Raw genomic sequence first — 28,000 nt, forward strand, 5'->3', positions numbered from 1 at the left:
CAGTCACTTGGAGGTTTTGTGGCATGGAAACTTCAGTGTGGGATCTTATTTGTGGTATTCAAGTGGTGACCGAGGCTTGGTTCATATACACGTGCCAACACCTGAAATGCACTTAGGTGCACGTGCGAACTGGCTCCCTGTGCTATAAAGAAAAGGTTCCAAAGTGTTTTCTGGAGTGGAATGAGCTGGTTGACCTTTCTTAGCCTGGTGCCCAAGTGACCTTCTTCCCGGATCGGGACCTGCAGGGGGAGGGCAAACAAGAGGGAGCCCTGCAGTCACCTTTCATCTCCACTCCCTCCTTCTTTCTGAAGTTGGCCTCCACTTTGCAAAAAAGCAGGTGAGTTCCCGTGTAGACACACTGCGGTGTCAGTCCCAAAAGTGAAAAACTACCCTGCTGCCTCTTTTCCGGTGGTTCGCAGAGTTCGTGTTTTGGAGCTGTGTTCTCAGTCTGGCAAGTTCAGCTTGAAAACGAAGAGAGACGAAAAATGTGGGGCGAGGGGGAGTGTCTCTCTGGTATGAGATGCACAGAAGTTCACCAGATTGAACGTGTAGCCCGAATTAACACTGTGCCACAGGAGTGTTCTGTTTATGTCTAAGAACTGACAACATCTAAGCACTAAGGAGGCTGGTTGGCCTCTAATTGTCTTTAAAAATTATGGAGAATAGCTTAAGGGTTGAGCTGAGGTTTTCACCTTCTCCTCCTCTGAAATGGTGAGCAATTGCTGCAGTGAAATGGCCTGGCTTTGGGATCAGAACACTGAATCTTCATCATGGTAGCCCCTGCCCATGTGAAGGGCCCATAGACACAGAGACTAGAGCAGCCTTACTCAACTTGTTTCCCATTGAGAAACCCTGAGACATTCTCCAAGCTTCGAGAAACCCCAGAAGTGGTGCGATCCTAAAGAATATGGTTGGGACAAAATGGTGAAGGAAAGAGAATGTGTAAAGTGAGGGGGGAACCATGTCCAGTGTCCCTGAGAGCCAGTGAAACGCATCCAATACAAACACTCCCATTAAAGCACAGCCATTAGGACATTGACACCCAGGGCTTGAGGGCCACCTGTGTCACTGATGAGCTCTGATCCCTAATGTGGCACCCACCCCCACACTCCAGACAAGTGGGCAAGGCCCTTACCTGATAGGGCCGGTGGACGGCAGGTGGTTTCCACCTTGAAACTGCCACTTCTGGGGGAAGTGGTAGGCTGTGAAACCACTGGTGGAAGTGAATGTGGCTCTTTTTCTGTGGGTTAGAATGTGACTCTCCACAAGCCATGGAGTGAGGATCACTGCACTGCAAAAACGGGCCAGTCCCTTTAAAACAAGCCTGAGTATAAAAATGTTCTGCACTAACTGTAATTCCTGAGTAGTCTTCAAGGGCAGACAGCTGTAAAGGCCAGTGTAATAGTCAAGCCTCGAGATTACCGGTGCGTGGATCCGTGTGGCTAAGCCTACCATTCTCCAGAGAAGGGGAAAACTTGTGACCTATTTGTGGGCAGTTTTGGGAGTAAGCCACTCAAACAGACCAGAATAAACAGAGGGAAGCTTCACGAGGGAAACCTCACTCTCTCCTTGATCTCTCTCCAACGCAAGGTGGCCCAGGGGAGATTATGGAACACTTCCCTTGGCCGCTCGTCCTCAGTACGGAGGACAGCAATAGATTTGCCCGTCCAATAATTACTCGTGAGGGAAAGGAACTTTCAAATGGACATGAACAATGCTGTCTCGATGCTTCAATCAGATTAGGACGGAAGGGTAACAACTTTAACATGTTCTTAAATCTAATCAGGATTTAACCAAATCTCTGAATATGAACGGATTAGCACTAGGTGGCCCAGCTGCACGTTAATCTATTTTGTTCTCCCGGATAAATTTTTATTTTTCTACCATTGTGAAACCACCCCTGGTGGAGCTCTTCAGACAAAAGCAACAATTCAAAATTTAAAAAGTGGAAGCCAGTTAGGCTCCTGAAGTTATCCAATTCATCTTTGTTTGTAGCATAGCAAAGCTGTCCTTTTGCATTCCTGAATGAGACAGCTCCCCTATTTGGTGTAGTGGTTAGCTTGTCTCAACTTTTTTACTGTTGAGAATCCCCTAAACATTCCCGAGGCTTCGATAAATGCCAGAAGTGGCAGAATAAGGTTGGGAAGCAGAGCTGTCTACCCGGGGCCCCTCCCCTTCCCAGTCATTGGCCATTTGGGGATGGGGAGGCTCACCATGACCATATGTGGTCATGTTGTTGTTGTTAGGTGCGAAGTCGTGTCCGACCCATTGCGACCCCATGGACAATGATCCTTCAGGCTTTCCTGTCCTCTACCATTCCCCGGAGTCCATTTAAGTTTGCACCTACTGCTTCAGTGACTCCATCCAGCCACCTCATTCTCTGTCGTCCCCTTCTTCTTTTGCCCTCGATCGCTCCCAGCATTAGGCTCTTCTCCAGGGAGTCCTTCCTTCTCATGAGGTGGCTAAATTATTTGAGTTTCATCTTCTGGATCTGGCCTTCTAAGGAGCAGTCAGGGCTGATCTCCTCTAGGACTGACCGGCTTGTTCGCCTTGCAGTCCAAGGGACTGTGGTCATATCACCTGATTAATGTTTAACAAATTTTAATAGACATTAATTAACTCCCACCCATTCAGGAAAGCCTTCCAGACTGTCAAGGAACCCCTGGTTTCATAAACCCCTGGTTGAGAAAGCAGAGATTCAGATTAAGATCTCGGGGGCTCAGGTTTGAATCCCCACTCTGGGAGACTCAGATTTGAATCCCCCCTCCACCACGGAACCTGACTGGGTGACTCCAGGCCAGTCAAAAGCTCTCAGCCTAACCTACCTCAGAGGATTGTTGTGAGGAAAGCAGTAGAGGAGAGGAGAATGAGGTAAGCTACTTTGAATCTCCATCGAAGAGAAAGGTGACGTGGAAATACAGTAAATAAATATGTATGCTTTAGCTAGAACAATTGTTAGGGTCTGTATCTCCCTCCCCCACATTTTAATAATATTTTTTTAAGTATTTATGACAGGGGCAACAACATATATAAGACAATAAGATAACAATAATTATAACATATAAATTTATATCACATTAATATATGCATATCAATAAATAGTTAACAACCAAGTTATTTCAAAGTTTTGTCCACTCCAAGGATTTTAAGTCAAGGTCTCTCACGACACCTTCTGCTGGAATCGCTAACTGAAGGTGCCAGGAATTGAACCTCTGATCTTCTGCAAGTCAAGCACTCTACCACTGTGTCCCTTCCCCATACTACGTATACTGCGATATAAAAGGTAAAGGTAAAGGTATCCCCTGTGCAAGCACCGGGTCATGTCTGATTCTTGGAGTGATGCCCTCTAGCATTTTCATGGCAGACTCAATACGGGGTGATTTCCCCTGTCTTTACCATTTACCCCCCAGCAAGCTGGGTACTCCTTTTACCAACCTGAGGGATGGAAGGCTGAATCGACCTTGAGCTGGCTGCTGGGATCGAAATCCCAGCCTCATACTGACCTTTATTACAGACTAGATATAACCATGGCAGAAAGGTGAGTCATTTTAAATGCTCAAGCGCTATGTGACTGCTAAATAGCACTAGGGGCCATCATGGAAATGTGACCCCTCCCCAAATGTATGTGCAAATTGGCTGTTCTCAGTAAATTCCAAAACAGAGGAAGATTTTTGCCAAGTGGTCTGAACAGAGGTTATTAATTACTGTATAGCCTTTGGTTTGTCTGCAGTAGGAAAAGTTATCTCCACATCTGCTCCTGGGGCCTGTGGTTTGCATGCAAAATGTCCCGTGTTCAATCCCCAGCATCTCCAGTTAAAAGGACCAGGCAGCAGGTGATGTGAAGCCGGAGTAGTCAACCTGTGGTCCTCCAGATGTCCATGGACTACAATTCCCATGAGCCCCTGCCAGCAAACGCTGGCAGGGGCTCATGGGAATGGTAGTCCATGGACATTTGGAGGACCACAGGTTGACTACCCCTGGAAAGGTTAGACTAGGACTGAGCAGATGCAGGTTCACACTCTCACTTAGCCCTGAAGTTCACTGGGTGATTTTAGGCCAGTCACTCTCAGCATACCCTACCGCACAAGGTTGTTGTGACTATAAAGGAGACCTGTGGATGTCATCAATAGTTCCATGAAAGGAGGAGAGGGGTAAAAATGTGGCAAATAGATAAGGTGAGTGAGAGGAAACTGCACGGCTCTGGTAGCATTAAAGTGCACTGGCCTTTTGCCATCTGGAAAAAGTTAAATAGCTCAGCTCAGTTCCACATTCTTTAGAACATGGCCCCCTCTGCTGGCCAGCATGAGACAAAATCAAGAGCCTTCCGAAATCTCTCTGAGGTCATCTTCAATCCCCAGAAAAATGAGTTTTTGGGGAGTGAAGGTGTGACTAAGAGAATGTCGATTCTGCTATGCCCATTAAACAACATGCCCCCATTAAATCCCATATATTTATAGAATTGATTGCCTTTTCTCTTATTCTCCAAACAGCATTACATTTCTGTTCTTGATTGAGGCTCTCAGCTTGGGCTTCCTCTTGCTCCTCTCCTTGTCCTGCTGCATATTGTACAGCTGAGCACTTGGCAATTGATCTGGATTCATACGCCCTGTATTACAGATGGAAGCTGACTTGTATCACAACTGCTGGTGAATCTCATTCTTTCACAGCACCTTACCTCCTTTTCCTGAAGATATCAGGGTTTAAACCTAGGATCTTCACTGAACTAGAACTCCCAACTAATAGTTAGCTTTCATACAGAGCTGAACTTTTTTGGACTCCACCTATCCGCTGACATTGTGAGGTTACTGCTTCAATTGGCAGAGAATGTCATCAGGAGGAAGTTAACTAGTTCTACTTATATTAGATCACCTGAGGCCCTATCCTGCTCCATTCATTGGCTTCCAATCTCTTTCTCCTGCTATGCAAAAAAGCTGCTCTGCTGTTTCCACCGAATGCAGGATCAAGTTTTCACCGAACACAAATTTACTGCAGAGATTTCCCAGGAACGATCTGCTGACAGCTAGACCTCCTTATGCATTAAGACGTTCAGATGCCTGCTTCAATTGGCAAAATTACCCAAATTCAGTCTGATTGTACATGCTTACAGAACTTCTTCCTGTGCTAACCCTAACATGCTTGCTCTGGTATAACCTTCAGGACATTAGAGTGAACATACTGCGTGATCCCCTAATAAGTATTACATATTCAAGTCTATTGACTTTGATGTATTTAGGAGTCCTCTTCCTTTACGAAGCATATGGAAACTATTTTTCAATCCACAACTTACTGCTGCTTCATTAAGCAATGTCATTAAAATAATAATGTGGATTTTTTTAAAAGTCACATGGTAAACCGCCCCGAGCTTTTTCTGAAACACTGAAGCACATTTCGAAATAAAAATAAGCCTATAAAAATGCCAGTGGAGATCCATCCGCTATGATGGTTGTCATTAAGCAAGCAACACATATCTGAAAATCCACATTTTGTTTTATTTGGACTGACACATTCATTGTATGTCACAACTTCCACTGATCAAATGAGGTTTTCTTTAAAAAAAAAAATTTAAAAAGCCAGCACTCGCCAGCAGCAAAATGGGGCTTATATAATAACATTTCGATGAGGCATTTCAAAACGTTTAGTCCCCTGGTCCACAGCTTCTCCCTCCCTCCCACCCACCCAACCCCACCCCTTCTCACAGCTTTGATTGTATTTGATAAAGCATGGTTTGCCAAAATGCTTCCCAGCAGTTGAGTTACTTCCACTGCCACACAAACGAAGCAAACTTAAAATAAAAAAAAATTATAAAAAGGCCAGGGATTACTTTAACGTAAAAAAACAGAACAAAAAAAATGCTGATATGGCAATACTACTAGTAAAGTGGGATACATCACAGAAACAGAAGTTTTTTTTGCAGGCAACACTGGTTGGAATAGTCGAACACAGGATGGGTGAAAAAACATGAAAATGCTAAATTATATACAAGAGGAGCTAAGGGTGGCACTGAAAAACAGTCTCATGTGACTCCAAGTTTAAACTCGCCGTTATCTATTGCTTATTTATTACAGAACTGTAATAACACTTATAGAGAGACAGATGTGTAAAAATGAGACATTGTGGAAAACAGCTTTTTTAATATATATATATGAAACGTAAAGTGTACGTTTGTCCAATGTGGAATGTACCAACAGTCAATTCCAGGGGTAGTCAAACTGCGGCCTTCCAGAAGTCCATGGACTACAATTCCCATGAGCTCATGGGAATTGTAGTCCATGGACTTCTGGAGGGCCGCAGTTTGATTACCCCTGGTCAATTCTATTTACAGGGGCTCCCTTTCAGAGTCTTCGCTTTACAAAACCAGCCCAGTGGCCCAAGCGAGTGAGTTGTATAGTTCACTCACCTGGGATCACTTGTTGTGAATCGCTTGCATGTGTTTGTGCATGTGTGCCCCCACCCCCTTCCGATGAGTTCGGCTGCACACAGAAAGGCTTCCTTTGCCCAACCGTGTACTGCAAGGTTCCGTATCAAGTGTCCAAACGCCGCACGAGAGACAAAAGCCCCAATGATCCTTATGAAGGATGAAGAGTTCAGTTGTTAAATTTCAACGGATATCCGATGGCTTTTTCCAGGCACTCGACCAACGACCCCGCGGAAAGGAAGTCCCTTTCCACTTCCACAAATTTGATGTAGATGGACTTGGGCGAAACCCCTGGATCCACAATGCAGTTCTGAGATAAAAACCCATTGATTCCCACCCACTCTTTGCTGAAGGTTTTGGTGTTTGCCTGAAAATGTAAGAATAGACACTGCTGGAGAGTTCTGACCTCAGCAATGCCAAGGTAACAATACGTGATTCGCGTGGGCTCCATCCCCACCTTGAGAGAGACTTGAGATAAAGGCATTTCTGCGTCCCCCAAAGGCTCGTTCTCAGGGTCTTGGCTGCTGCCCTCGTGATCGGGAGACAGTGGTTTCCCATGACAATCTTCATAACCGATGGCATACAGTCCGGGGCTTTTAGGAATCCCCCCCGGTAATAAATACTGGACAATATTCCCACCAGTTGGCTTGGAGTGAGCGATAGGTATCCAGTCAATCTCCATGTGCAGCTCCAGGCACCTGGCTTCACTAATGGTGATCTCTAGGAATTTGTAGTAAACGTTCTTCCAGTTCATTTTCTGTACCCTGGTCATGATGATCCTGCCCTCTGGCTTCTCTGAGTTAAAATACTCCCGGAGCCGCTTGCCAAGAGGAACTTGGGAGCTGATCTCGGCGTAGTGGTAACGGATATCCTCCTTCCACCGTGTGTTATAGCCGATGCCAAAAATGGCCAGTTTGTTTGAAAGATGTAGCCTGGAAAAGTCTGTCCAGCTCTGAAACAGCTCCCATTTTAACTGGACGGATTCCAAGATCTGCACAATATTCTGCATCATGTCACGTTTCCTTAAAAGGGTGAAAGCAAAAACATGATGTAAGGTTTGGAAGAAAATGTGAGCCCACAACACTAATTTTCATCAGCAGGAGCTTCTGAAACACTACAGGGATGAGAAAGACTGTGAATTGTTATTTAATTGGTTTATTTATGATTTGATTTGTATACCGCCCCTCTCAGACTAGCCATCTTGGGGCACTGAACATCGATAACGAACAAACATTTCAGTTAGAACCATGCATAGTATAATTAAAAGTGCAGGCTGCTGCTCAGCTGTTGATGTTATTCTATAATTCACTGAGTCGGAGGGGGGTCAGGAGGAGGGGAGGAAAGGACATGGGAGGGGGGTGGTTAATATAAGATGTGATTTCTGATTTTTGGTTGGCCTCAGCCATAGGTGAAAGAGCTGTTGAAAGAGCTCCATCTTACAGGCCCTGTGGAACTGAGATTATTCTGTCAGAGTCCTGATGTTGCAATACAAAAAAAAAGAAAGGTTTACAGAGTCCCGATGTTCTCAGGGAGCTCGTTCCACCAGGTAGGGGCCAGGACCAAGAAGGCCCTGGCTCTGCTTGAGGCCAAACGTATCTCTTTAGCAAAGTGAAGTTTGGATCAAAGATAAATTTAGTTTTATAACATGAATCCTAGAAACTTGCTGCAGAGGCTAATTACCTTTCCATCCCACTACAAGTAATCACATCTTTCCAACTACGGAGTGCAGAGACAACACACACACACAGCTGCCTTCTACTGCGCCAGAGCCTCATCTAATCAGACGGGCAATGACTCTCAAGGAGGACCTTTCACATCAATTACTGCCTGATCCTTTTAATTGGAGATGTCAGAGATTGAACCTGGGATCTTCTGCATGCCAAGCAGGTGCTCTTATCACTGAGCCATAGCACCTCTGTAGTGTAACCTGAATGACAACATTTAAAACTGATTCAAGCACAATGTTCTCTGGCTTATTTAGACAGGTGGAATAAAATGGACCTGAAAAGGTAAGAGATTTGGGGGGATTCTGGAAACATCACTGTTTTCCAGTCAATGTCTCTAGACTCTCTCTCTAGGCGCCTGTTACAAAAACAAAATCAGGGATATTTTGTTAAATGAATCCTAGTGACTTGCTCCAGAGGCTAGTTTCCACCAGGCTACAAATAGTAGCATCTTTCCAAATTATGAGTGTAGAAACAACACACACACGAAGCTGCCTCCTGCTGTGCCGGAGTTGCTTGGCACTCACTGCTGCAGATCACCAGGGGAAAAGCCATGAAGCATGAAGGAAAAAATGCATATACGTTGGGAGAAATTCTGGACACTTCCAACTACCCTGGCCACACATGGAGGAAGCACCAGAAGTGGAGAGTGAAAACACTGGGTTGGATCCAGTCAAGTTTCTCCACTCAAACTCATCCAGATCCATTTCCTTTTTTCAACAACAAAAAAGCTGGTTGGATCCCACTCATGAAAAACTCTCACACTGAAGGCTGGGCATCAGTCCTCATTCTAGAAAAGCTGAAGACAACTGATTTAGACCAATGAGGTACTAGAGAGACATTCTAGGCAGTAAGGATGGGAAGCTACTCAGTCACAATGTAACTTGTATACCCACTATATATTGTCCAGGTGTGATTATCATTAAGCTATGGCAGGACTCAAAAGCAGTGGCAACAGGGGACAAATCAGTTTCAAAGTTAACACCTTCAACCCCTGTGGGAAATGGGATGGGAAATTCACCCTAACGTAAAATGATAAAACAGTGCCAAAATTTGGGTTTTCAATTTACATACAATAGACAGCATACATGAGAGGTGAAAGCTCTATTGTATTACAGTAAGGTTTGCTGTGAATGAGGACAGCTTGAAGGATTCTTGGGCGCTTCAAAATTCTTTGGCTACATCTAAGAATCTCAATTCCCAGGTAAGGCACTCATGAGCTACTTACTGTGATTCTTCGGAAGATTCCTGCTTTATCTTCAACGATTTCTTGGTAGCTGGCATCTCGTCTAAAAAAAAATCAGGCATAAATAAGAGTTTTCAACAAGCTTAAGCTTGACTTCAATAAGCAACTATAACCTACTTACAGGAGTTCTAAATCCACCCCACAAATTCTGTACAATAAAAAATAGACTTCTATATAGTGCACAGTTCATTTGATTAGAGTCACATTCCTCATGTGCAACTTTGTGAAAAGCCAATATATTTGAAGATATTTGTACACAGATATTATTCTGTTAGATTCAAATGGGTAGCCGTGTTAGTCTGAAGAAGCATAATAAAATCAGAGTCCAGTAGCAACTAAGACCAACAAAGATTTATTCAAGGCATGAGCTTTCGAGTGCAAGCACTCTTCCTCAGACTATCATGTTATTCTGTGGTATTTGAAAAAATACTCTTGTAACAAATGACTTCATATCAGATTTAGATTTCTTGTGTACCAAGCCTTATTCCACCTGATTCTGTAGACAAAGACACTATTACAGTCACTGTTACAATAAAGAAGCCCTGATCAGTTTTATGGTGTATATATAGCAGAGTTCTCAGTGTCAAATGCAGTCCAAAGTTGTAATTTCAGTTTTCCACCTCAGGCCTATTTTACATTAACTATTTCCTCTCTGAATCTGAGCTGGTATGGGCACTAGGAAAGAACTTTATCATCTTTAAAAAAAATGTTTACACTGGCTCCTTGTAATACCTGCATGTAGCTTTGGATACTTTCCAACTGACTCCTGACAGCTTAAGGAAGATCACGCAATGGGGAAAACAGAACACAGGGGTTCCACAGGCGTAAGCATACACAGTGCTCAATCAATCAACAAACTGCAGGAATTCTTCTCTGTGCTGGCATATTCCGTTATGCACAAAATGCCTGTCAACACGAATTCCATATATGGTGTATGCTTCATTTCCCCGCATATGCCGGTTTTCAGGCTAAGCTCAAGGCCCATACAGCTCAGCATGCCGTTCAAACCCCACAGTTATCTGGGTACTGGTCCCTGATTTTGTTTGTAAAGTGAATGCACATTTCCTCCTTACACAATGGAGGATGCGTGTACGTGCAGGGTGCATGTGCATTCACTGGTATTAGCAAAGACCCAATCTGATGGACAAGCAAGTCGGATTGCCAGTGTTTGGACAAGACTCAGTCCTTCTTACCCAAGTCCGGATCTCCCGACTGGTAGCAGTGGAGATCCTGACTGTGATTCCCCCATTCGTCTTGCGAGTACTCCTCCATTGTGCTGCCGTCTGACTCCAGCTCTTGATAGAGGCCACTACTGTTGATAAGCACCGGCTGGCAGGGCTGAGAGTCCCATCCGCCTTGACCAAACACCTGTTCCAACTGTTCAAAAGTGTAACTGCTTTTCCTCTTCCCAACTCCGTGCTCTTTCACTCGGCTGTAACACCTACGAAGGGTCTAAGATACAAAACGTACATGTTAAGTCGATACCAGTGCAGTGTTAACACAGTGCCCTGTATTATATGAATACATTTACTTTTCTGTTCTGTACTCTGTAATCCACACCTCGAGTCTCAGTGAGATAGGCGGGCTACAAGTAAACTATGAATAAATACAATATCAAGAATGCTAAGCGTGATATGCATTCATTTCTAATTTCATCTGAGCAGTGCTTTATTGTGTGTAGTGGGATCATTTTAGCTCTAAAACAGGATATTGCCAAGTAGCCTTAAAGCCAGATTGAGCTTTCAGTTACAAACGATTTTTGACATATAGCGCCTTTGCTTGCGTATTTACCACAAGAGGACAAGACATTTATGAGCGAGAGCATTGGTTTAAAACGGTGATTTCATTTGTCATTCTTTACAGCCAAGGCCCTTTGCAACCCCCAAACTAGTCATAAGAGATACAGAACTAAATCCCAGTCAGATACCAACAAGCCCATAAGATATACACCTTTAACAAAGGAAGGAGTGAAAATAGCTACTGTTTTGCCCATAGTCTGGAGAAGTTTAGGGGAAGGAGGGGGACAGAGACAGAAACAGGAAGTCACCAAAAGAAGACAGTTGGATCATCCCTTACTCCAGTAAGAAAACATTAAGAAGGCTTTATAAAAAATTGTTTGCCTAAACTCTTTAGCTAGTAAAATATATTACTTACATATTTTGCATCCTTACTAACTCACTCTGTCTCTTGGGAAGCTGCTGAAATTTAAAAAAGGTGAAATCAATAATGCTCCGAATTCCCATGCTCAAATATTAACACACAGTACTAAAATGGTCAGGCCTAAGAATCAAACATTAAATCTAAATGTCCAGACTGCTGCTTTTGAGTCTGCAGTAGTGTATGCATTAATACTAAATTGGGGTTTTGGCCACTTTCATTCTTGTTCTGATATCTCAAGGGGTTGCTAGGACCATAAATTTAAGAAGGCAGAAGCATAAAGCTTTGTAAATACTTTGGCTGGGGTATTATAAGACCTATGCTACCCCCACCCCTTCAGCAGCATGGAATTAGATTTTGAAAAAAAAAGAAGCACTAAAAAGTTACTCTTGACCGTGACATTGCTGCTGCTCATATGTTCTTCAAACTGGAATAATAAAAATTAGCTAGTGCCCTCCCTGATATTTGGAATCCCAAGTGTATAAAGAAAGTTATTTATTACAGTCAATTTCTTGATACTGCTTTAGAGAAGTGAAGAGAGCAAAAAAAGGGAAGAACAAGAATTAGTTGCTGCTAGAAGTAAACTACGTGTTGCCAGATTCTGGGAGGGGGATATAAATTGCTGCTCCCTTAACCCACCATTTCTGAAACAACAGGCCTGGGAATGGGTGAATTCCCTGCCAAAATGCCATCTTTAAGACAGAACTTCACCTGGGATTGGAGCCTCCCCACATTTCTAGGGAGCCCAGACAAGCAGATTATGAGATTCATGCTTGTTCACCTTCTAAGGCCAGTTCAGCTCATTCAACAAAATGCCTTTTAATGTGTTTTCAAACATCCAGCGGGCCTTCCATAGAACTACTGACATAATACCATGTTTTGCATTGTTTAACATCTCATGTTTAATACGTATGCTTTGTTCAGACAACAGCTCCACCCTCAAATTCTGCAATTCCTGCTCCTATTACATTGTTTATTGGGTGCCACATCCTATTGATTGTATTGCATTGTGTAATCTGCCTTGTGTTTGAATGAGAAAAGAGGACTATAAAGTAAATAAAATTAAGGAAAAATAAACAAAAGGAAATTAATGATGAACCCCAACCAATTCTTTCAGAGATCCCAATTCTATGCTCAAGAGGAAAAAGAGGGGCGGGGGAAGGAAAAAAAAGAATGAATTTAAATCTATCTCAAACAGAAAGACTAAAATCAGGTTACCCTTTAGTATGTTTTGAATAAACCAGTCTTACTCAGTGCCTTCTCTCACACTGAACTTCAAATATTTTAAATCAGATTATTAACATTTAAAGATATGTCCACATACATACATTTATGAAAAATACGTTCAAAATGTTTACATAAAAATGGATTTCATGCCTTTATACTCTTTCTAATATGTTTTAGCACAGGACACAATCAACTTACTCCAAAGACTTATTCTACATGAATAGAATTGGACAGCAAGCCTTGTTGAAGGAGTCAGAAAATCTAAGTCCACTAAAATTGAAATACTTCTCCTTTGCTGCATCGGTGAGAGTTGAGCCCAATAATATCGCAATCATTAATGCAGGCTCATTAGAGAGGATAAACACTTTCATTAACAGTCAAGTCGAGAACAAACAATGTATCTATCATAATTAGCCAACAAATCTTAATACATGCTGATGACAGTCTCCTGAGAGTTTCAACATTTGCAAATATTTCTTCAAATGCTTGGGAGTCAATTCAGTACCTGAATGTGTCTCTTCTCACTTCCTGCTACAGTGGTACAGAGGAAATTGTCACTAACCAAAATCCTCTTGAGCATTCAGTTTTTTAATCCAAAGTACAGAGATCTCAGGAACATTCCCCCCAAACCGCCCCCCTCCCCACTGTTCAGAGAGCTGAACTAAGGACAGAAAATACGGCAGATTCATCCTCCTGACTCTTGGGTCAGTACAGCTGATGCTTGCAGAAGAAGGAGTAGGAGATTATGTGACAACTAGTCCATTTGAAAGTCCAGGCTTGCTATGCAGAGGCAGGCAATGGCAAACTGCCTCTGAACACCTCTTGCCATGAAACCATATGAGGTTGATAGAAGCCTGCTGTGCCTTGACTGCACTTTCCACCAGCAGTCCACATGGGACTCCAGCCTTGGGAATCAGCTTCCCTGGGGCTGGAAGGAAGGATAATGAGGGAAAGTTCCCAGCATGAGCAGACCACAGGACTCAACCTTCCATCATGTACTACTGACAATATATACCTCCCTGCAGGTGAAAACAAGCTTTTCCCTAGCTGTTGCAGAGTGCAGATGCAAACTAACGGCATCAGCGTGTGCTTCCCAACAAGAACATATCTTAAATTAGGGGTAGTCAACCTGTGGTCCTCCAGATGTCCATGGACTACAATTCCCATGAGCCCCTGCCAGCAAACACTGGCAGGGGCTCATGGGAATTGTAGTCCATGGACATCTGGAGGACCACAGGTTGACTACCCCTGTCTTAAACTATTCATTTTTCCAGCCATAGTTGTGAAAACTAAGTGACACCAGCAGTGTCCCAGCTTTACCCTGCCTTCAACAGAGGGCAGTTCTGAACGTTTCAAGGACTACGTCACCAGAGGCCAAACACTGCCTACCCTTGTTACTAAAAGCATGCCCAGTTTAATAGAATTGTCTAAATGTCCCTGGAGGAGAAGTCATAGATCAGTGACAGAGCTTAGCATGTACAAGATCCTCGGTGTTGCCTCTGGCATCTCCAATTAAAAGGATCTCAGAGTGCAGGACACCTGCTAGAGACACCAGAGAGCCAGTCAGAGCAGGCAATACTATACTGGGCTAAGGCAATTTCATACTGTTTGATTTGTAAATAGAACGAACATAAAACAAAGTCAGTTTGCTTGCCACCAGTCACTCTGGCCCTTGACTGAGGTGGTGGGGGGTAAGGGACAGAAGATAACATTGCTTGAGCCAACCAACCTGATTCTTTAAGGCGGTGCTGCTCAAACTTGCCCCCTGAGCCTCCCTGATGCCTTCTGAGCTTCCTCATCCTTAAGGTTCACTTTACAGTATATCCTAGGCTCCACAGGTGAATGGGCCCAAAGGCAGTTTCGTGCTGCCTGTGACGGCATTTAAAAGGGATCGTAATCCAGTACTGTCATTAGAAGAGGAACAGAACAGCACACCTACAGCACCTTTCCAAATCACATAAAGGGAACTTATCCTTCAAATAAAGCAGGAGCTTCTCCTGGGTTCTTTTGTCCAGCTCAAATTGATGCCACAGGGTAGCTGCAATACAATTCCACATATCCAGTGAGGATCACTGAAGGGACCATCAACTGCCAGCTTCAGGATCCCTTTTTCTGTAATTTTTCAGCCGCCCCCCCTCCCAAACTTCTGAGATCTTCTCATGCTCCACTAAGATCAGGCATCTCCCATAGTGAGGAAATCACTGGCCTCCGATGACTGAGACAGTGACCCCAAATGACAGACATTCCTTCACACATAGACTCCACCCCCAAACACTGATAATCAAGACACAGCAGTGCAAATACAGCATCACTTACAGGGTGGGAGAAACCAATGACATGCAGACTCTCTGGCCAATCAAAACAGACGCAAGGAAGTGCTATGGGTCTACTCCCTCATACCTGTTGAACAACTCACACATTCATCTGCTTACACAAGAGTAATTTAAGGCAGGGATCTGACAGTTTCAGAGCAGCAATTTGGCTCATTTCAGAAGGAGTCCAGTAGCACCTTAAAGACCAACAAAATCTAAGGAGCTACTGGACTCAAACCTAGCTGCCTATGCTTAGAAGCAAAGCAAATCAAAACTAAATCAAATATCCCAAAGCTGTATGCAAACAAGCCCAAGGTACTTAATCTGTGTAGCTAAGTAACTATTAGTTCCTTTGAAAATTAATCATTTTAATTCTCCCAGGCAATGGAAAATAAAGTAAGGCAAATGGCAAACATTAATTAAATTATCTGCACTAAATCAAGTATCAAATCAGCATGTTATCCCTGTGTACAGAGTAGCATGCAGCATATTTTCACGTTCTGTAAAACAGGGATGGCAAAGACTTATCAAGGATGTTGACTAGATTAATGCTGAAGGTGTAATAGATAATAGCTGTCCAATATAAGTGGAAATTATTCTGCTAAGATAATGTTTTATTCAAAGGAACATGATGTTTGCAGGTGCTGAATACATACATTTTAAGGAAGGACAGATCTGACCATTGATTTGACTTTGTGCATCCTAGGTCAGTAATTTTCCTTTCCTTATTACTCAGGGTGTCACTTCATTAAAACATAGCTGTTTATTTGAAAACAACTTTGAAGACTGCAAAACTATTAAGAACACCCATGAAAGTTAGAAGCGGGATCCTCTTTGTTCATTTAGAATATTTCTATGCTGCCTCTCTGGAGTTTGTCTAAAGATTTAAAAACACCGTATAAAAAGCCATTAGAACAAAAAACAGCCCAATGTTACATTCCCCTTGAAGGTGTCCATATTTCGCAGTAACATCTTTATGAGAGGGAGAGACAATTATTTGCTGCATGAGCAAACATTACTGTCTTTGTACAACTCATTCCTTTTTTCATTCAAAAAACCCTGCAACAGCTATTTCACAAACATCAGAATTTTTGATACTTACGACAGAGCATTTCCCCACCTGTATATAGTTAGGAATAGTGTGATAGTTCCATTCAAACATTTGTGGAAATGATTCAGTGTCAAGGAACTTTGTCTCCTTGTCCTTAAAGTTTGGCCAGCACTTTTTCAAGCTTCTTCACCCATGAGGGGCTAATGCATCCTAATGGAGACTGCCAAAATACATTCTTATCTTGGGCCCATTTACTTAACAGCCAGACCCTTCTGGGTTTAACAAAGCTCACTCAAAGGTAAGTCCATACAGGACCTCTTTTAATGTCACTTCCTAAAGAAATTGCAGGGTACACAAGGGGAAAAAACACAACTCCAACTTTTTGTAATACTTTATGAGTTGAAACATTGTAACACAGTATGCAAGCTTCTCAAATCTCTAACTTTATTCATGAGGCTAAAAGGGTTTTTTTGGGGGGGGGGGGGAATTGGGTAGAAAAAGAGGAAAGAAAGATGTCCCAGGCCGTAACATCAAAGCATGTGTCATCTTTTGCAAGATGTGTTGCAGATCAAATTAGATTAAGGGGTGCTGCTTGCACATGTGCTTTTCTGGGAACAAACAAACATGAAAATGACATTTTTCAGCAAGGAATATAAAAGAAAGCAGGTAATCAAATTCCCCCCAGCACCGAGATGCCTTACAAGGCTGATGGGGAAATATGGTACTCCTTATGTAAGGTAAAGGTAAAGGTATCCCCTGTGCAAGCACCGAGTCATGTCTGACCCTTGGGGTGACGCCCTCTAGCGTTTTCTTGGCAGACTCAATACGGGGTGGTTTGCCAGTGCCTTCCCCAGTCATCACCGTTTACCCCCCAGCAAGCTGGGTACTCATTTTACCGACCTCGGAAGGATGGAAGGCTGAGTCAACCTTGAGCCGGCTGCTGGGATTGAACTCCCAACCTCATGGGCAGACAGATTCAGACAGCATATCGCTGCCTTACCACTCTGCGCCACAAGAGGCTCTACTCCTTATGTAAGCAGAACAAAAAAGAAAGTTACATTATGCACTAGTAAAAGAGTCAAACTGAGCAATTTTACCTCATGAGTGGAAGGGAACAAACCCCCTGTAAGCAAAACTTCATCCTAAATCAGGGGTAGTCAACCTGTAGTCCTCCAGAATTGTAGTCTATGAACATCTGGAGGACCACAGGTTGACTACCCCTGTCCTAAATCATCACCTTACACAATACAATCTAGATATGGGGCATTCAATAAACAATGCAATATGATTTAAATAAAGTGTATCAATCTTCACCTGTGTTATAACTAATACTTGTGATACAGGAAATTAACATGATACGAAATGGCACGATTTCACCTCACACACATACAAATCCACTAAAATCTGGACTTGAGGGATGGAGCTACACCGTTCATTTTTGCAAGATTGCTCTGTGAGGCGCACCTGGAACCCCCTTCCACTAAGTCCACTAAATCAACACTGTTTGAAAACACATCACTGACAAGCCAAACAGTGAAATCAATGTAGCACCTGACACTTCAAAAAACTGCTACATGTCCTCATAAGAATTATTATTATTATTTATTATATTTATATACTGCCCTCCCCAAAGGAATCATAGAGCGGATTATTCAAAACATCTATAGTATATCTATGCCTGAGCCTGTTTCTTAAATTAGGGCCCATTATGCACACATTGGATAATGCACTTTCAGTGTGCTTTTGCAGCTTGATTTCCCGGTGCAGGATAATCTACTTCTAAAGTGTACTGAAAGTGCATTAGCCAATGTGTGCATAATGGGCCCATGTCTTCCAAGACCAGTGCTCGATCCAGTGATAAATGGCTTGCTATACTGTTCTCGGTATCTGGCAGCAAACTGGAACTGAATTTACCTTCTGAGCTGAATCTCTTAACGACAGCTTTGGAATCTAGCAGGGATATATATATATATATGCCAACAGTTTTGTGCCTGAATAATGAAAATCTGGTTGAAACTATGAAACTGATAAAAAGCATTTGTGTCTTAAATGGGAGGATATCCAACTTGGAATAACTGCAACAACTGAAATCAGGTATAAAATCTTTGCTTTAAGTAAACTCATAAGACAGCAGTTCTCAAACTCTTTGAAATGGTACCCATTTCTAAGCAGACCGTAGCTCTTGGACCCTGATTGCAAAGTTATTTCATGCTACTTTCCTCTTCAACCTAAACTGCAAGAATTGCACATCTATTAATACCAAACAAGTTTAAAGTTTAATCGTCATACATGTATAGCACCTGTGAGACAACAGGCTTTTTTCATAGCTTTTTTGCACTTTATGCAGAGGCAAACACAAAAGTGCTATTCAATCTCTTAGTACCTCCTCTTCCAGCTCACCCTGTTCCCGCTAGCCCCGCCAATTGATGTGCGAGAAAACTGTATTCCACTGTTCATTCCAACCCACAGCTTGAAAACCATTGCCTTAAAGGGAAAGCAGTTCATAACTAGAAATGTGAAGGCCAGAAAAAAAAAAAACAACTAGAAACATTTGGAGGGGAAAAGAACCAGTTTCTTCCCCAAGCCCTTTCCTCCCAGTTTTCCAATGAAAAAATAGGAAAATTGAGGCAAGATGCATTTCTGTACCTCGTAGGATACCTGATCTTCATGAGGGAAGCATGCAAGGCTTTCATAACTCCTGTGGCCCTTTTGACCTGACTCTTCCCTTGTGTTGACCTTTTCACCTTTCCCTCAAACTACTGACACATATGCCCACAGTCTAGGTCTCAAGTAGTTTATTGCCCTATCTTGCTAGAGAGGGGAAAAAAAAGGAGGGCAGAAACTGCAACAAAGCCTCAGACTCGGAGGAAAAATCTGAAAGTTTCATTGACAACTGAGCTCTCTCTAATCAGTAACTACAGAAAAGAAGGCATAATCTAGCTGGAACTACATTTAGCTGTGCAGACATTATTATTGACACAGTGTGACCCTTTTTCCTGACCAAATAATATATTTTATGTTATTTAGTACAAAGCTAGTATTTTCTTTTAACTTTTTTTTACTTTTCTGACAGCAAGAATTAAGGTATACGGGCTATGGCAGTATAGGGTACAAAAGCTTGCAGTTTTCTCTTAAGCACTGGGTATATTTGCAATCCTTGCAGAAAATTAAGAAATTTGTAGCTTTTAAATTTCAATATTTGAAGCATTTGTGGAATTTAAAAGCTACAAATTCGTTAGTTTTCTGCAAGGAGGATTGCAAATATGTTAAAGCAGTAAGGTTAGGGCTTGGATCAATGATGACTGAGGGGTGACAACAGAGGTTTACAAAATTATGCATGGGATAGAGAAGACAGGAAGAAAAGTACTTTTTTCTCTTTCTCACATTACAAGAAGTCATGGGCACTCAATGAAATTCATGAGAAGTATGCTTAGAACCCAAAGAGTAATTCACTGCTTCAGGAAGTGGTTCCAGCTACAAGCATAGACGGCTTCAATTGTATCAACATACAGAACAGAGGTCTACCAGTGGCTATTGACCACAAGTTTGGGGCAGTGATGCTCTGTATGCTTGGGGGTTAGGGGGGGGGCAAGAGTGGGAGAGCTTCCGGAATTGTGGCCCTGCTGCTGGACCTTCTGATGGCACCTGGGTTTTGGCTACTGTGTGACACAAAATGTTGGCCTGATTCAACATGGCTTCTCTTACGTTCTTAAGATTAGTTTAGGCTTGACAAGACGATAAGTGTTGCATGTATTTCAATTTTTTCAAAATGTTCAGTTTCCCCACCCCCTGCTTGTGGCTTCAACACTTCTGAAATTCTACATCTCTCTCCAGGACACACAACAAAAGACAAATACCCCCTGAGAAAAGCCAACCTGTTTCCATCTATGGATCATATCAGCTGCTAGAAGAAGAAGAGCTGGCTCCCTGTACCCTGCTTTCTAGTACCCAAAGAAGTCTCAAAGCAGCTTATGATAACAACCTCCCCAATCCCCACAACAGGCACCCTGTGAAGTGAGTGAGTCTGAGTGAACTGTAACAGGCACAAGGTCATCCAGTTGGCTGCATGTGATGCTAGAAAGAATACAACCTGGATGCGGTCTTAATATCTCTGCATCACTTCAGCTAATACACAAGTAATTTCTTCCATCAGCAATCTGATGAGCTGAAAGCACAGGCTAGATTCCATCCAAAGGTGACCTTTCACTGCCTTTTACATTATATTAAAACAATTACTGCAATAAAATCCCTTGCTGGCAACAACTCAGAATTAATACTACAAGCAGAAATGTTGGTGGAAGAATAACAAGGGACAAAAGAAAAATCTGGGCATATGACCACATACATGAACTGTGGCCTACATGCTAGCTCCACAAGTTCCATTCAATTAATAGAACTAACCACTGAACAGAATAACAGATTTCTCTCCAGTGTCTAATTGCACTGAGAAACAATGATTCCCAAATGAGAAAAACAGGAAAGTCTATTGCCACTGTGATTATTAACATGGTTTTATCAGTAATGATGATATCCCAAGAGAAGATCAGCATGGGGATACACAGCCCTTACCCAACGGATAAACATTTATGCCAAAAGGCACTTTTACCTTAATGAGAAGCAGGTAGTAAAAACCATATAGCATTTCTATTCCATTCACCTTAGAATTAAAGACCCAATCTGTGTCTTTCCAGAACTATTCAGCATCCCTGTAATTCGGCAGAAAACTCAATCCTATTACTCACTGACACAAGATTCTTCACTATCTGCAAGTTTAGGATACTGGCAGATATTTCCAGAAATTCTGAGGTACTATTTCAAACCACATGAGTATGCCATTTACTCCCCCAATCTGAAACTCTCTGGCACAACCCACTGCTTTTCCAGGAAAGTGAACACTCAAAAGGCCATAAACACTCAGCATTACTTAAATCGACTACTTGGCCTAAAAACATTCATCATTCTCTGTCAAGTGAAGAGGCTGTTCATTATTTTAAGACCACAACTGTCTACAGAACTTCCCAATCTTGTCTCTCCCCCATTACAAAAAAGAGGAGGCAGCTTCCATTCCAAAACACCTGCATGTCAAGGTGTGCTCACTCACTACAGCTCTGCTACACACTTGGCCAACCAAGTTTAAACAAGAAGCTTATGCCCTCTTGCAACAGCAACACACCGGCTGAGAGAGGCAAACCAGAGAACGCTTAACCCTCTCTGCCACAGCTCACCTTACAAAGTATCCCCAAACATAGGCTGAGATCTTGTGGAAAACATTAAATTTGTGGCACAGGGATGGATTACCACCAAAAACAGGCTTTGCACAAACAGCAGGTCGGTGGCAGCTGTCTGCCAGGGACCGTGCCAGATGAGCAAAGAGACACCGAAGTCCCCGAGATGGGCATGCCGGCCAGCACAGCATCCTTGCCCGGGCAGGGAGCGACACCTTGACGAGAGGGCGGCGGCGTTTCGCCCGGGAAGGACCCGAGGTTGGGCGTCCCGCTGCCTCCTCCGGAGCATCCCCGGCAGGGCAGGGCAGGGCAGGAGAGAGCAGCGGCCGCGCTGGCGTACCTTGATGCGCTCCCGGCACTGGGACGGCGTCCGCTCGTAGCCCAGCTCGGCCAGGGCGCGGGAGACGCGCTCGTACATGGCGGGCCCGGGGGCCTTGCTGCCGAAGACGGTGCCGGCGCCCTCCAGCTGCTGGTAGCGCGCCTCCACGAGCCGCTCGTTGCCCCACACGGCGATCAGCGCGTTGGTCTCGGCCGGCGTCCACGACATGCCCCGGCAGGCGGCGGTGGTGGCGGTGCCGCCGGGCGAGAAGGAGACGGACGGCGAGGCTCCGCCGCGGCCCCCGGCGCCGCCGCCGCCCCCCGAGCCAGCCCCGGCCCCGGTCGAGGTGGCCGCGGCCACGGAGCCCGGGCCGGCGGGGCCCAGCGGGGAGGCGCCGCTGGGCGTGGACGGGTCGGAGAGGCTGGGGTTGCCGTCGCTGAGCGCCCCGGGCGAGCCGGGAGACAGCACCTCCATCTTGGGGATCTTCAGCGGCGACTCGGCGGCGGGGAGCTGTGAGGAGCCACAGGGCGCCGCCATATTGGAGCTGCCGAGCCGAGCGGGCGGAAGTGACGGAGGCGGCCGCGCGGGCGGGGCTTCCGCCAGGAGGCGGCGAGCCACGCGCCGAGCGGGAGAATCGAAACGCAGCGCGAGGGGAGAGTCGTCTCACGCGCAGGTTCGTTGCTTGCTTGCCTGGGGGGTCGCCCTTCCCCTCCCCCCAGTCCCTGTCAGAAACGAAGGCGGGAGGGTTCTCCAAAGAGGTCGGCTACTTGCCGTCGTGTTTCGCGCCCTTCTCTCTCTCCTGCACCGCGGTTGCCACCTTTGGGTTGGGGAAAGGCCTGGAGACTTCGGGGGTGGGGGCAGGAGGGACCTCCGTGGAGTATAATGCCATGGGGATTTAGAATAAGGGTTTACATAGAAATATGAGACCAGTGTTTGCCTAGGAGTGGCCAAAGTGTGGCTCTCCAGGTGTCCGTGGACTACAACTCCCATGAGCCCCTGCCAGCGCAAGCTGGCAGAGGCTCATGGGAGTTGTAGTCCACGGATATTTGGAGAGCCACACTTTGGCTACCCTTGGGCCACTTGAGGTGTCGTGATTTGTACAAATGCTGTTGCCCCCACTGTCTTTTACTTTGATTTATGGCATGAAGAGTCCACAGGGAAATCAAGACGACCATTTTTGTCAATATGATCTCTCAGTTGGTGAGATTCATAGAAATCGGAAGTTTTTCGTATGCTCCAAAACAAGCTTTCCGAAGTACGTCAAAAGTTTCATTCGCAGCTTAGCTTATGTTTATCCCTCAAGCTTGTGTGGATATCCGTTGAGAGAAGTCATATTGACTGAAATGAACATCTTGATTTTTCTAACGCTATGGAGCCCATAGCAGCTACTTCCACCAGGGCTCCCTGAAGATGAGATGTGAAACTGGGGGATCCCCAGGTCCAACCTGGAAGCTGGCCACCCCTGCCTTGAATGGACAGGGTTGATGAGGCCAATTAATGCTGCTTGTGAACTATCTGAAAGCCTAAGTGACTCACTTAGTTATATTTGTGGGGGTGGGAGTGTTTGATGTGAATGTTGTATATGCAGTTCCTTTGCCTCATAGAAGGTCTGTGGTGGGGAGAGGAAAGCTGCTTTGGGTAGTGAAAAGCAGAGCATAAAAACCTTTCTAATGATGTAGTACAACAGAGTAATGATTCCTTCTCTTTAGTCTTTTTGCTAATTGACTAACTGTTGGAAGTGAGTCACATTCATTCTGACTAGATCCACTGAGCAGCAGGCTAACATAACTGGATCTTGTTTTTGTTTGGACATTTCAGTGTAAAGTACACCATGTCCTGTAAATGCATATTTCCAATGGTCTTAGGAATCTAGACACCGCTCCTCTATCTGTCTCCAGGTGGGTCTGCCCACATGCAGATATGCCCACATACATCGCACCAACCCCATCACATACACCCCATACAAATACAGGTGTATGTGACAGGGTTGGTGCCATAATGTACTTATGTAGACCAGTCACACAAGTGTAGAAAGCAGCTACTCTATTAAAAGCTGTGTTGAAAGCAGGAGGTAAAACGGCACTTCATGAATTATAATTACTGGGTAAATGTAAAATCATGTACTGTAAAATCATCAACTACTGCAAAAAAGTCTGTACCGTGGGAACTTAATCCGAATGCTAATTAACTGTTTGATGTGAAGACTGCCCCCTTGTGATAGTAACAGCTATGTAAAAAACAACACAGATAATAATCTGCTCCTCTTCCAATATTTAGTATCCAGCTTGATGAATCTACAGACATTGCAAACTGTTCACGGTTACTGGTTTACGTGAGGTATATTAATGATGGCGACTTTAAAGATGAGTTTCTTTTTTTGCAAACCTCTTGAAACGACAACTACTGCACGTGATGTATTTGACACAGTTGGTTCATTTCTGAAAGAGCATAAGATCTCTTGGGAAAACATTTGTGGTGTTTGCACAGATGGTGCTCCAGGTATGCTAGGATGTCGATCTGGATTTCAAGGTTTTCCAAATCTACCTGACACCCCATTTGCACTTGCCAAAACCCCATTCACAGTCAAAGTTGAAGATATTCCTGAGACAGCAGAAGATGAGTTCATTGAACTTATTAATAGTGGTACAGCGATAACTGATTTATCTGCAGTGCCAGTTACAAAATTCTGGATCCAGTGTTTACAGTCATATCCTGTTCTGTCTGAGACTGTGTTGCACCTTCTTCTTCCATGTAGTGGATTTCACGACATATCTTTTCCAGCTTGTTGGTTATCGAGTCTAAATACAGAGGTAGACTTGTGGGAGATGATCTTTGTTGTGCTCTTGCAAAGACTGCCCTGAGAATTTCTGATCTGTTGAGAAAGAAACAGTCTCAACCTTCACACTAATGTTGCCTCTATACGCATAGAGTCGCAAAATGTAGCAATGTAGTTTGTTGTTATATTATCCATGCCACGCCATGCTTCAAGACAAAATTTTGTTTATTTGTAATAAGAAATAAATATTTCACAATATATAATTGTTTTTGTGATTAATCACTATTTTAATTATATTCAATCTGTAACAATGAAAATATATCCTGCATATCAGATATTTACATTACAATTCATATCAGTAGTTGAGTTATGAAGTAGCAATGAAAATAATTTTATGGTAGGGGGTCACCACAACATGAGGAACTGTATAAGTTGCAGCATTAGGAATGTTGAGAACCACTGGCTTAGAATATGAATGATTAAATATCTGAGACAGGGTGTTTAAAGGGTTAAACATAGCAGTTCTAGCCCATCTCACTGCCCTGTCTTTTTAAAACATGCATTTTATTGACAGAATGGGCTTTCCAGGACCTGGAAACGAAGATTTGTTTATCTTCTGGGAAGAGCCCTAGAGACTGCATCTTCTACATACCTGGAACTCTGGTTCCCCACTGTATATTGCATTATTATAAATGGTAAGTTGTAAATTATTTAGATTGTGAGTCCTTGGGGGGGATGGAAATGTGTTTTGAAAAATGCTGTAAGTCACTCTGAATCTATGTGATGGAGCAGAATATATAAATAATAATACATTTTAGAAAACATCTTTCCAGCTGCTGTTTTGTAAAGAAAAAAAACTAATAATTTTACTGCCTTTCTGTTTTTCCTTAAAGTAATATTATGGGTTTTTCATACCAAATTGGAGCATTTTTTGAATATATGTTGAAAGATTCAATCCCACAGATGGTTTTTGAGATATATTTGAACTCTTAACTTTGTAGGGAATGCAAACCTTTTTCAGTACAATCCTATGCAGTTATTCCACTCCAGTTTGTAGTAACTATGGAAGATAATGTGTCATAAACTCCCTACATCTTGATCTCTCCTGTTCCCTTGGAAATAGCTCCCACTGTAAAACCTATTCTTACATAGATGTAGAACTTATTCCTAAATAGATGTTCAGGGCATCACAGCTTTAATTTGGCAAATTCAGGAATTTATTGCTGTACTTCTCATCGTTAAGTGTGGAGGGGACAGAAAGTTTTCCACTACTCAGATGCACTCTACAAAGAATAAGTAGGAAAAGAATTCAATAAGAGTGAAGGAAGAGTAAGTAAGCAGGTAAGGCTAGTCACACAGAAAGGGAAAATCAAGTAGTACCAATGTGGAATATTTATTTTAATTTATTTTATTATATTTGTATACCACCCTCCCCTGAAGCGTAGGGCGGTTCACCTACAATGTAACAGTACATTGAACTTGTTCTACATCAGAAAAAAATATAATACAGTACAACAGTGGTAATAATAACAGATTATCAAAGTAACGATCAACAGGTCCATAGTTGAGTTCAGGTACATGGATTGCTGGGGGAAGGGGGTTCAGGGTCCCAGCAGTGTTGCAGATTCCAGTCGGCTGCAACCAAATGCCTGGCAGAAGAGCTGCCTTTTGCAGACCCTGTGGAACTGTTTAATACTCCTTGCTCATAGAAAGCCAGCACATCAAGCAAATAAGGAGTTTAGAACCTTTCTCTTGTTAAGCAAACAGTTTTCTGTTTGCTTAGAGCATTTTTATCTAAAGAAACACTCAAGGTAGAACCTACCACATTAGACATTTCAGGACTCTACTATTTCTTTCCTTTGCACATGTGACCCATGTTTTGTTGTGAACCTGTGTTTTTGTTGATGTTCTATTTCCAGATGGTAGTGACCAGAGTCCTTCATCTTTTTCTTGTCCCCTTCAGTTTTTAAGGGTTTAAAATGGGAAGTGTGTTTGCAAACAAGGTATCTTGCCAGAATGTGTGAAACACTCATGTTGCACTGCTTATAACAATCATAAGGGGACTGGGTGTTTCAAAGACCCAATCCAGTTAGCATTAAGAGCTTATCCCATTTCAGAACAGCAGAGGGAGCTCTTGCTTCCTATAAAAGCAAGAGCCTTAGCAACTTGTTTTGAGGAACTGATCTGTCAGCATTATCCTGGAGCCTTGCAAATTAAAGAACAAAGCATTTTGGCACAATAGTTTCCATTAAGCCTCTGTAACAGATGTGGCCAAAGGTGATGCTCCAGATGTCCATGGACTACAATTCCTATGAGTCCCTGCCAGCATGTGCTGGCAGGGGCTCATGGGAATAGTCCATGGACATCTGGAGCTAGTCACAGTTTGGCCACCCCTGCTGTATACTGACTGTGTCTAGCTTATGTTCACATGCACACCCACGTACTCTCTGCTAAAATGTGCTCTCCTAACCAAAGCAGCATCAGGACTTGATTATTCATACCCAGAGTCTATGAGGTGAACCAAAAATTTCTGTTGGATCAATCCCTATAGATTTATCAAAGTTATATAGGTATTAGTTCTGGCGTGTCTTTTATTTTTTTCATTTGTAGCCCACCTTTCTCCCTAGTGGGGTCATGAACCAACTTACATTATTCTCTCTGCCATTTTATCTTACAACAGCCCTGTGAGGTAGGTTATAGTGAGAGAGTGACTGGCTCAAGGATACCTGAGTTTCCACTGCAGAATGGAGTTTAAACCTGGGTCTCCCGGATATTAGTCCAACACTCTTAACCATAACCTCACATTGGCTGTTTTGTGTATGTGTTCACATTTTTTTTAATGATTCTTTGGACTCAGATATTTGGTTTAGTCTGTAATGGCAAAATTCGGTTTGATAACACTAGAGGGTGACATTGATCAGCCATCATGACTAACTGTTGGTTCCCCCTATCTGCCAAAGTTTATGTCTATCCCTTTTGAACTTCCTCCTTATTTTTCTGGATAATATGGTGCTTGCATTTTGTCTTGGGTAAAAAGACTCTTTTATTAATGTTTTTCTTTTTGTTGGTCTGTATGTGTATATATGTATTATGTACAGGATGAGTAAGTACATCGGGCATGTCTTTCAGTCTACTTCCCCTCCCATCCTATTGCACATTTAAAGCATTTCAGCATTGCAGCCAAGCACAGAATGATCTTCTCTTGTCCCAGCAATTTCATTTGAATATCTTGCAGCTAATCCACACTTCCCATTGCTTTCCTTGGACTTGATGTTCTTAAGTTACGCAGTTCCTCTCTGCACTGCAGTGGTTTGAATGATTCCATTTAGAGGAAAGGTTACTGAATAGTCCCGGGGCTCAGTGTTGCAGCATAGTTGAGCACAGTTTTACCGCAGGACCTGCAGGGTTTGCTGCACATAATCTATGTTTAATGTGCGCTGCATTTACAAGGTGCCCTGACTTCAGATTAAATTATGGCCTTCCAGACCTGCCTTGTAAATTTCCTTAGAGTAATTTTCTATAGAAAGAAGATTTTGAAGCTGCAATAG

At 43.3% G+C, this 28,000-nt stretch overlaps 1 protein-coding gene and 1 long non-coding RNA gene across 11 annotated transcripts in view; one reads left to right on the forward strand and one right to left on the reverse strand.

Annotated features, from left to right (window-relative positions):
• Positions 1 to 6,289: 6,289 nt before the first annotated feature.
• MSANTD2 (Myb/SANT DNA binding domain containing 2) lies at positions 6,290 to 22,260 on the reverse strand. Of its 3 annotated transcripts, XM_077307119.1 has the most exons (4): positions 21,698 to 22,249; positions 10,579 to 10,837; positions 9,368 to 9,428; positions 6,290 to 7,437 (listed from the first exon to the last, which is right to left on the reverse strand). In XM_077307119.1, the coding sequence occupies exons 1-4, from the start codon at positions 22,211 to 22,213 to the stop codon at positions 6,585 to 6,587; spliced, it is 1,689 nt and encodes a 562-aa protein (XP_077163234.1). In that variant the 5' UTR covers positions 22,214 to 22,249; the 3' UTR covers positions 6,290 to 6,584. The 3 variants fall into 3 exon arrangements, with proteins under 3 accessions (XP_077163234.1, XP_077163236.1, XP_077163235.1); XM_077307121.1 differs by lacking the exons at positions 6,290 to 7,437; positions 9,368 to 9,428 and adding an exon at positions 11,540 to 11,580 and having other exon boundaries at positions 10,667 to 10,837; positions 21,698 to 22,260; XM_077307120.1 differs by lacking the exons at positions 6,290 to 7,437; positions 9,368 to 9,428 and adding an exon at positions 11,540 to 11,583 and having other exon boundaries at positions 10,667 to 10,837; positions 21,698 to 22,260.
• LOC143822213 (uncharacterized) overlaps positions 22,143 to 28,000 on the forward strand; it is a 62,224-nt gene continuing 56,366 nt past the window's right edge. For 4 of the 8 annotated variants that reach the window (XR_013226080.1, XR_013226079.1, XR_013226081.1 and 1 more), the window contains exons 1-2: positions 22,143 to 22,349; positions 25,027 to 25,147. This is a non-coding gene — a long non-coding RNA (uncharacterized LOC143822213). Of the gene's footprint in view, positions 22,435 to 23,953; positions 24,014 to 25,026; positions 25,148 to 28,000 lie in introns of all 8 variants that reach the window. The other 4 variants (XR_013226082.1, XR_013226086.1, XR_013226083.1 and 1 more) reach the window with 3 other exon arrangements.

The sequence above is a fragment of the Paroedura picta genome, chromosome 12 (genome assembly GCF_049243985.1).
Source record: "Paroedura picta isolate Pp20150507F chromosome 12, Ppicta_v3.0, whole genome shotgun sequence".
Taxonomy (NCBI): Eukaryota; Metazoa; Chordata; class Lepidosauria; order Squamata; family Gekkonidae; genus Paroedura; species Paroedura picta.

Bases quoted from the DNA above. Each gene is read 5' to 3' on its own strand.
- MSANTD2 (XM_077307119.1), bottom strand. From the start codon at position 22,213: ATGGCGGCGCCCTGTGGCTCCTCACAGCTCCCCGCCGCCGAGTCGCCG. The intron at 10,838-21,697 runs GTACGCCAGCGC...TTTGTATCTTAG, and splicing joins AGTGCCGGGAGCGCATCAAG to ACCCTTCGTAGGTGTTACAG. The intron at 7,438-9,367 runs GTAAGTAGCTCA...CACCCTTTTAAG, and splicing joins GAATCTTCCGAAGAATCACA to GAAACGTGACATGATGCAGA.